Source organism: Bubalus bubalis, chromosome 1 (assembly GCF_019923935.1).
Source record: "Bubalus bubalis isolate 160015118507 breed Murrah chromosome 1, NDDB_SH_1, whole genome shotgun sequence".
In the NCBI taxonomy this organism is placed as follows: Eukaryota; Metazoa; Chordata; class Mammalia; order Artiodactyla; family Bovidae; genus Bubalus; species Bubalus bubalis.
The window spans coordinates 103,866,328-103,875,630 of record NC_059157.1 but is presented as its reverse complement, the minus strand read 5'-3'; the positions used below and the strand labels follow the sequence as shown (position 1 = coordinate 103,875,630).

General features: G+C 38.8%; 1 protein-coding gene across 2 annotated transcripts in view; it reads right to left on the bottom strand.

Moving 5' to 3' along the window:
* Positions 1-4,712: 4,712 nt before the first annotated feature.
* ATP6V1A (ATPase H+ transporting V1 subunit A) overlaps positions 4,713-9,303 on the bottom strand; it is a 62,558-nt gene continuing 57,967 nt past the window's right edge. For both annotated transcript variants that reach the window (XM_025284253.3, XM_025284251.3), the window contains 2 exons: positions 8,813-8,984; positions 4,713-7,053 (listed from right to left, as the gene is read on the bottom strand). In XM_025284253.3, the coding sequence (XP_025140038.1) occupies positions 6,961-7,053; positions 8,813-8,984 (265 nt within the window). In that variant the 3' untranslated portion in view covers positions 4,713-6,960. The remainder of the gene's footprint in view (positions 7,054-8,812; positions 8,985-9,303) is intronic.

Sequence of the window (9,303 nt, the reverse complement as noted above, 5' to 3'; positions counted from 1 at the left end):
GATTATTGCTCCAATTTCATGATTTAGGAAAACTTTGTCCAAGTTACAGACAATTCTGAATCTAAATTAGTCAGAAACACATGAATCAGGAGAGCACTGTTTAAGGGCAATAACTGCTGCTGCTGCTAAGTCGCTTCAGTCATGTCCCACTCTGTGCGACCCCTGAGACCGCAGCCCATCAGGCTCCCCCGTCCCTGGGATTCTCCAGGCAAGAACACTGGAGTGGGTTGCCATTTCCTTCTCCAATGCGTGAAAGTGAAAAGTGAAAGGGAAGTCGCTCAGTCGTGTCCGACTCTTAGCGACCCCATGGACTGCAGCCTACCAGGCTCCTCCGCCCATGGGATTTTCCAGGCAAAAGTACTGGAGTGGGGTGCCATTGCCTTCTCCGAAGGGCAATAACTATGGACATGTTAAAAGATAAATGGTTCAGAAAAATCTTCAAGTAGAGATTGCAGTAGAACTGTTAATATTCAGAGGATATTTATTTAAATTTCCTGTGTTACCTCTCATATCTAAACATTGAATAAAGATATTTGTTGCCCCAAACTTGCCTCATGGTAAGAATCACCTGGGATGTTTGTTAAGTTAGCTCCTATCTTTCCCCCATGATCCTATCGATAATCCATTGGATCATCGAAAAAGCAAGTGAGTTCCAGAAAAACATCTATTTCTGCTTTATTGACTCCACCAAAGCCTTTGACTGTGTGGATCACAACAAACTGTGGAAAATTCTTAAAGACCTGGGAATATCAGACCACCTGACCTGCCTCTTGAGGAATCGGTATGCATCAACAGTTAGAAATGGCCGTGGAACAACAGACTGGTTCCAAATTGGAAAAGGAGTTATGTCAAGGCTGTATATTATCACCCTGCTTACTTAACTTATAATCAAAGTACATCATGAGAAACGCTGGACTGGAAGAAACACAAGCTGGAATCAAGATGGCTGGGAGAAATATCAATATTTGCAAATATACTCAAATATGCAGATGACACTACCCTTATGGGCAGAAAGCGAAGAACTAAAGACTCTTTTGACGAAAGTGAAAGAAGACAGTGAAAAAGTTGGCTTAAAGCTCAATATTCAGAAAACTAAGATCATGGCATCTGGTCCCATCTATGGCAAATAGATGGGGAAACAATGGAAACAGTGAGAGACTTTATTTTTTTGGGCTTCAAAATTACTGCAGATGGTGACTGCAGCCATGAAATTAAAAGATGCTTGCTCCTTGGAAGAAAAACTATGACCAATCTAGACAGCATAGTAAAAATCAGAGACATTACTTTGCCAACAAAGGTCCATCTAGCCAAAGCTATGGTTTTTCCAGTAGTCATGTGTGGATGTGAGAGTTGGACTATAAAGAAAGCTGAGCACCAAACTGATGCTTTTGAACTGTGGTGTTGGAGAAGACTCTTCAGAGTCCCTAGGACTGCAAGGAGATCCAACCAGTCAATCCTAAAGGAAATAAGTCCTGAATATTCATTGGAAGGACTGATGCTGAAACTCCAATACTTTGGCCAGCTGATGGAAAGAACTGACTCATTGGAAAAGACCCTGATGCTGGGAAAGATTAAAGGCGGGAGGAGAAGGGGACGACAGAGGATGAGATGGTTGGATGGCATTACTGACTTGATGGAGATGAGTTTGAGTAAGCTCCGGGAAGCTTTACTTTCTCTGTGACACAGAGCAAATCAGTTAAGCTCTCTGGATTTCCGATTTCTCTTCTGTGTTATGAGGGGGTTGGAAAATATGATCAAAATCCCCTTTCGTTCAAGAAGCTGCTTTACCTTCAGAAGTACTAAACCCCACATCTGCCTATTTATAAGCATAATTGGTGTGTGTACTATCTGCTTTTTAAAAAACATCTTTTTGAAGAGATTCTCTTTTAAACACTTTTTCCCTAAGAGTGTCCTGATTCTTTTACAGGGTGCTGCTTTATATTGCAGAACAATGGCTTTTCAGTTACTGATTGAATGATCTTTTTTCCCCTGGGTTCTTAAGAGGCCTGAAGTAGTCGCTTGGAGTGCCCCACCTGAATCTCCTTGGCCATGGCTACCATTTCAGTGCCCACTAGCTGATCTCCCAACTGCTGGCACCTACATCTCTTTGCGGGCTTCCCGGGTGGCTCAGTGGTATAAAAAAATCCACCTGCCAATGCAGGAGACACAGCTGAGATGCAGGTTTGATCCCTGGATCAGGAAATGGCAACACACTCCAGTATTCTTACCTGAAAAATTCCATGGACAGAGGAGCCTGGCAGGCTGCATTCCATGGGGTCACATGCATGTGAATCTCTTTGCAAAGGATTTTCTGTGGCTACCAGACCTCATCTATTTATATACATGTGTTGGTCATTGATTCTCCTTGTCTTTGTGGGAATAGCCTTCAGTGGATGACTGACAGCAGCTTTCATAGTCGTTCAACTCATGGCCCATTGAGTCAGTGATAACATCCAACCATTTCATCCTCTATCGCCCCCTTCTCCTCCTGCCCTAAATCTTTCCCAGCATCAGGGTCTTTTCCAATGAATTGCTGACTGCCCAACAGTGACGCTGAAAAGTACTCTAGTTTCCTTGCATCCCAGGTGGGATCAGTTCAGTTCAGTCACTCAGTCATGTCGGACTCTTTGCAACCCTATGAATTGCAGCACGCCAGGCCTCCCTATTGGAGAAGGCAGTGGTACCCCACTCCAGTACTCTTGCCTGGAGAGTCCCATGGACGGAAGAGCCTGTTAGGCTGCAGTCCATGGGGTCACTAAGAGTCAGACATGACTGAGCAACTTCACTTTCACTTTTCACTTTCATGCATTGGAGAAGGAAATGGCAACCCACTCCACTGTTCTTGCCTGGAGAATCCCAGGGACGGGGGAGCCTGGTGGGCTGCTGTCTCAGGGGTCACACCGAGTGGGACACGACTGAAGTGACTTAGCAGCAGGAGCAGCAGCAGGCCTCCCTGTCCATCACCAACTCCCGGAGTTCACCCAAACTCATGTCCATCGAGTCGGTGATGTCATCCAGCCATCTTACCCTCTGTCGTCCCCTTCTCCTCCTGCCTCCAATCCCTCCCAACATCGGAGTCTTTTCCAATGAGTCAACTCTTCACATGAGGTGGCCAAAATATTGGAGTAAATCACTGCAGATGGTGATTTCAGCCATGAAATTAAAAGATGCTTACTCCTTGGAAGGAAAGTTATGACCAACCTAGATAGCATATTCAACAGCAGAGACATTACTTTGCCAACAAAGGTCCGTCTAGTCAAGACTATGGTTTTTCCAGTGGTCGTGTATGGATGTGAAAGTTGGACTGTGAATAAAGTTCAGCGCCGAAGAACCAATGCTTTTGAACTGTGGTGTTGGAGAAGACTCTTGAGAGTCCCTTGGACTGTAAGGAGATCCAACCAGTCCATTCTAAGGGAGATCAGTCCTGGGTGTTCTTTGGAAGGAATGATGCTAATGAGGTGCCTATTTTTCAGCTGTTCCCACAATTCCCCAGCAGGACTGTGCTTCAAAATATTGACTTGTGTGATCACACTTATTGGCTTTCTTCAATTCTTTCTTAATTCTCTATTCCCATATTGGTACTTTCCTGGGAGCACATCCCAAATAGACTGCCTGCAATCAAAGACACATTTCAGTGTCAACTTCTAGGGTAACTCAAACTAAAAGGGAGTCCTTAGAACAACTTCAGTGGCATTTTATCAGTTCCCCTCTTCATACTCTTATGTTGTGGCAATACAGTAAAACAAATAATCTGAAAATACTGTATTATTACCAAAAAAGACTAAAAATCACCCAAATAATCTATAATCAATAAACTTTCCAGTTAATTTTTAAGGATTTCGCTGTATAAACTTGACACTAGTTAGTAATGTAGAGTTGTTACTTTCACACTGCTTATTACTTTAGAAATTGTTAAAAATAGCCTTCAGTTCAGTCACTCAGTCATGTCCAACTCTTTGTGAGCCCATGTACTGCAGCATATCAGGCTTCCCTGTCCATCACCAATTCCCAGAGCTTGCTCAAACTCAAAGTCCATTGAGTCGGTGATGCCATTCAACCATCTCATTCTCTGTCATCCCCTTCTCCCGACTTCAATCTTCCCCAGAATCAGGGTCTTTTCTACTGAGTCAGTTCTTTGAATCAGCTGTCCAAAGTATTGGATCTTCTGTTTCAGCATTAGTCCTTCCAATAAATATTCAGGACTGATTTCCTTTAGGACTGACTGGTTTGATCTCTGTGCTATCCAAGGGACTCTCAAGAGTCTTCTCCAACACCACAGTGCAAAAGCATCAACTGAAATAAAAATACTCAAGGAAGTAAAATGCCCTTGAACATGCTACAATTGGATCTTAATTAACTGGCCTTTCAAAATTATGAATTACAAAGCTTTAGTTCATTTTCCAAAAGTAGAGATGAGTACACTGATTTCCTTTCATTTATAAGTCTATTTTTAGAAACCATTCATTTTTTCAACTTAAAGTAATATTTTGAATGCTATGTGATTCCATGTACTACATTTTCCAATCACAGTGGTATATGATTATAGGACTTTATGCAGTCTGAAGTGAGGGCCCCAATTCAACTTCATGATCTTAAGAAGACAGAGAGACATAAAAAACTTTAAAAGTTCACACTGAAAACAAGCCAAAATACAATGTGACACTTCTTTTTTAAAGCATATCTGGCCACAGCCACAAAAAAAGAAAAAAATATTAATTTAAATCCACTTTTTATTCTTTCATAGATTTTAACAATTATACACAACTTTTAACATAAAGATAGTGAAACCTTAAGGATAAGGAGGCAATACACATGACCTCTTCGATTCACTCTTCAGGATGGAAAGTTCCAAAGGGTACAATGTGTGAGATTTAACACTGGAAAAATACATATGAAACTTGTTAACTGGCTCCACTTGGGACCAGACACAGCACAATAAATATAGAACTGAATCATCTTTTTAAAAGATTACTGTAACTTTGACACATTCTTACTAAAGAAACTGATCAGTGACCAATGTGAAATTCTACAACATACAGGTGGAGGGACACTTACAATGAGGCTCTGAGCGAAGTTTCTCTAGTAGCTTCACAGCCACACCCCAACGTTCTTAAAAAGGAGTAAGAATGTATATTGCAAATTCAGAACAACAAAAGACAAACTTGGTCAAACTTTCTTTGCCATATCATTCATTACTATCATAATCCTAGTTTGCTGGTAGATTTAAGGTAGGAACTGAAAGATATTTGAAATTCTTTTAATTTCCACTGGTCTTAGGGCCTCTAGGTAGGAGGCTACACTGGAAGCAAACCGATTAAGCAGCACCATTATGTCCACATCTCAACAAATCATTGCATAATTTTTATCTTCCAATACTCCGAAAAGTTAAAGAAGGATACTTATCCTGAATAGCAGGCCATTGTAAGAAAATGCAATCTGTAAGGATTTAAACCAACAAAGCTGAATTCTCTATTGACTGCATCTTTCCTTAATAGACCAAAAGAAATACATTACTTAAAAATTTAAATAACAACATACTGAGGCATAACATAAATAGATGCTATTACATTTCCGTTTGAGACTGTTGGACTTGTTCACATACCCTTTCCTCTTCCCAAAGAGGAAGCAATGGCGCCAGCATGATTGGTCAGAAAGACTTCATGGGAAACTGATGTTTTTAGAGCTGTTCTGCAGTGTGCCTTATCATACAAATGCAGAAACTATTATTTTAAAACATATACCTAAAAGATAGGAAGAAATAATCTTTTTTTTTTTTTTTTTTTCACATAACCCACATTCTATTATCTTGCATCTGCTGATTTTAGAATTAACTTCATTCCTATGAAAGAGAATTGGAACTGTTATGCTGCTACAGCTACAGATATTCTGGGAACTCTTTCGAGCCAGTGAATCATAAATCACATGAAAGAACAGTGTTTTCTAAATCAGGAACCTGGTTGTTCAAAAGCAAACGAACATGCAAACATGTGACACATGTTATTATCTTGTAAAAACATAATGCCACTCTGGCCCCAAGAATCACCAAAGCCCAACTGGTCCTTAGAGGTGCAAACAGCCTTTAACCACTACAAAACATATTATCTGTGGCATTTTTCTGCCCATCACACTGCCACATGATTCTCAGAAGCTTAGCCTTCTCAGATGTTTGAGGAAAAAAAAGGAGTGACGTGAATCAAGTGCTCGTGATTGTTTTAAACGTACTTTTAAAAAGAACTGTCTAGTAATGTAGTAGAATAGTACTTGATACTGAATTTTTCCCAGTGAAATAAAATAGGCTTTAACAAGGTGATGTTAACCTAAGTTTGACCATCTGGCTCCTTTTTCACCTTTTTAGAGGGCACTGATTCATCTATTGTGCTGAGTCTCACAGATGCCTGCTTTAAAAACAGTATAGTTTTCAACAGTTTCCCATAAATGTTCTTGATTTACACTGGGGGAAGCAACACATAATCAAAACATTAATCATTCATGTTTTAAAAAAAGCAATTATTTCCTGCAAAGCAGTTACTTAGCAAAATGCTAAGCTGCAAGTAAAGTCATTTCACAAAGTACCTGTCAAAATGTATAGAAGTCTGGCCTTCCATTCCAAATCCACTGCCAAGAGAGTAACATGCAGCAGTCCTGTTTACAATTTAGTAGTGATGAGGAAAGGGTAAACCTAGGTCAAGGAGAGACGTCACATACAGGTTCACAGTAGTGCAGCCATCGTGTATCAAATTTACTACATTCACCACTTCGGAGAAATGTTCAGGGGGGCCCTTCAAAGGAATGTTTGTTTTATGTAAGACCTATCAAATAAATGGGGAAACAAATGATTACACACAGAGGCACTAGTCTCAAACCTGCACAGTAAAGAAGCAAAGGGTCCAAGATGAGAAATTTAGGAAAATATACACATATGAGAGCTTGCTGAGGAAAAGCAGGAGAGAAATCACAGTTCTAATCTTCAAGGCTACGGAATGCATTCTGCATATCTTCAAGAAGTTGTGCATAGTCAGCCTTGATCTTCGCCTCACCATCTTTCACCGGATCCTGAAAAAAGACATTATAGAATTCAATTTACCCTTGGAAAATAATTTTTGTAACACATAGTGAGTTATTTGTACTTACTGTATTTGAGCAGGAGGTTAAGTGAGATGCACTAGTAAAACACAAGGCAGGAGGCAGGATTATTATTTTTCCTTTAAGGGTAAAATGTATAAAGGAATAGTCTAACCATAGACAGAAGACAAAATTTCAGTTTTGTGTCCTGCCTGCTAACTGTGTTCAAGAGCCAAAGGATTTACCCTTGACAATACGCAAAATACTAGGAAACTGAAACTTTGCAGCAACGCGTATTAGATACATTCCTCTTTGTATATACATAGTTGGAATTAATTTAATTAAAACAGAATTTACTATTCAGGGCCTGGCATTATCATGCTGGGACATGAAATAACCTCAAAATGCACCCTATTTAAAATCTGTATAGAAAGCAACTTAATTGAGTAAAATGTACAAAAGAGACTTTAAAGTGTTTAAGCCCTCTGACCCAATCATTCTACTTTTGAGAACATATATGAGGAAGATACACAAACCCAACTGTATTAACAAAGTTGTCCATACCAAAAACCTCCAAATGCATAAGAAAAGGAAAATATTCTTCAGCCACAAAATAGTGCTACAGAAAAATACCGAATGATACTAAAAAATAACATGTATTTGATACAATGTACTTGTAAACATAAAAATGATAGCACCTTTAGTTATACCACTCCCTGGTGGCAATAATATACTACCAGAAGTCATCATTATTACATTATTGAGTATCTTTTTTTTATCATTTTCCTATGAATGTGTAATTTTTTAAAAATAAAATCTGGATCAAATTACATGTGGAATTTCTTTGCAACCTGACTTTTTTTCCCACTCATTATACCATAACCATGTCCATGTGTCTTTGGATGTTCCTTGAAAAAAGATGTATGATGTCAATGCCTTCATAATATTTTTGTTGTAAGGTACATGGCACAATGTACTGCTGGCTCCGTTCACTTTTGGATGAGATTTAAGAAGTTTGATATGCAATCTTCTACATGTATCCATATCAAAATCTGATTATTTCCTTGGGTTATCAGTTTCGAAGTAGAAAGACAGGACTCAAACCACGTGGATATTTTAAAATCCTTGATACAGTGAGTATCTATTTGTACAAATTTACTTTCAATCTTAACATAAACATTCAAAGAATCTGTCTCAATATCTCAATAGGAGATTAGCAACTATACTTGGATATCATGATTTAGAAATAAATACAACTCGACTGCTCAAGTATTTTAAAAACAATCTTACACATTTGAGTTTCCACCGATAATTTCACTTGCTTATCTATGTGGACTTCCCAAACAATGAGAGTCCACTTAAAAGTAAAAATGATGTGTATAGTAGGATACTAAAAATAACCAGGCAGCAGAAATCATTTCGAGAAGGAGCATGGAGGTTAGACAGATAACAACAGGCACTTGAGGTGAGGTAACTGCTGCTTAGCAATGATTTTAGTTCTAAACTGCCTGGTGGTTAAGACAAAAGGGAAAACACGTCAGCATTTATTTTAGACATGACATACTATAATCTTTATCACTAGAATTCCTATTTGAACACAGCTTTGAGGTCTGCTTTGCTTTTACATAACCCGAGCATGTGTGAAAATGATAAATGCAAGTTTCACACACCAAGTTTGAGAATCAAATATTTCAAAAAATCAAAAAGAAACACTTCCTACTAAAAGAAGTTTATGGTACAAACAATATACCTTGAATTTCATGGAGGAAAGCTTATAGAGGATCTCCCCCATGTGCTCACGGATAATGGACCATGTGATTTTATTGTCACTTTGGGCAGTGGTTTCAACAGCTCTGCGGGCCATATCATAAAATGCAATCATGTTGGACAGCATCCCCACTGTCTTGTAGAATGGGCAGAACCTAGGATAAATGAAAGTCAAAATAATAAAACAGAAAATTGAAAGCAAGTTCATACTTTTTATGTCATCTGTGAAATACCAGAGCATTAGTTTCTTTATTTAGATATGCACACTACTTATATTTATGGCATGATACTTAAGAAATGAAAAAAAAAAATAGTGGAAAAGATTAGTAACACTTAACCGGAGTTTTTGGAGATGTCTCAGGAATGTGGGGTGGATAGAGACATGGAGCCATATGCGTTCTTTTATTTAAGAGTGATGTTAATTCTCATTAACATCACAATAAAACAGTACTGCTACAATCTAATGACTCTCTG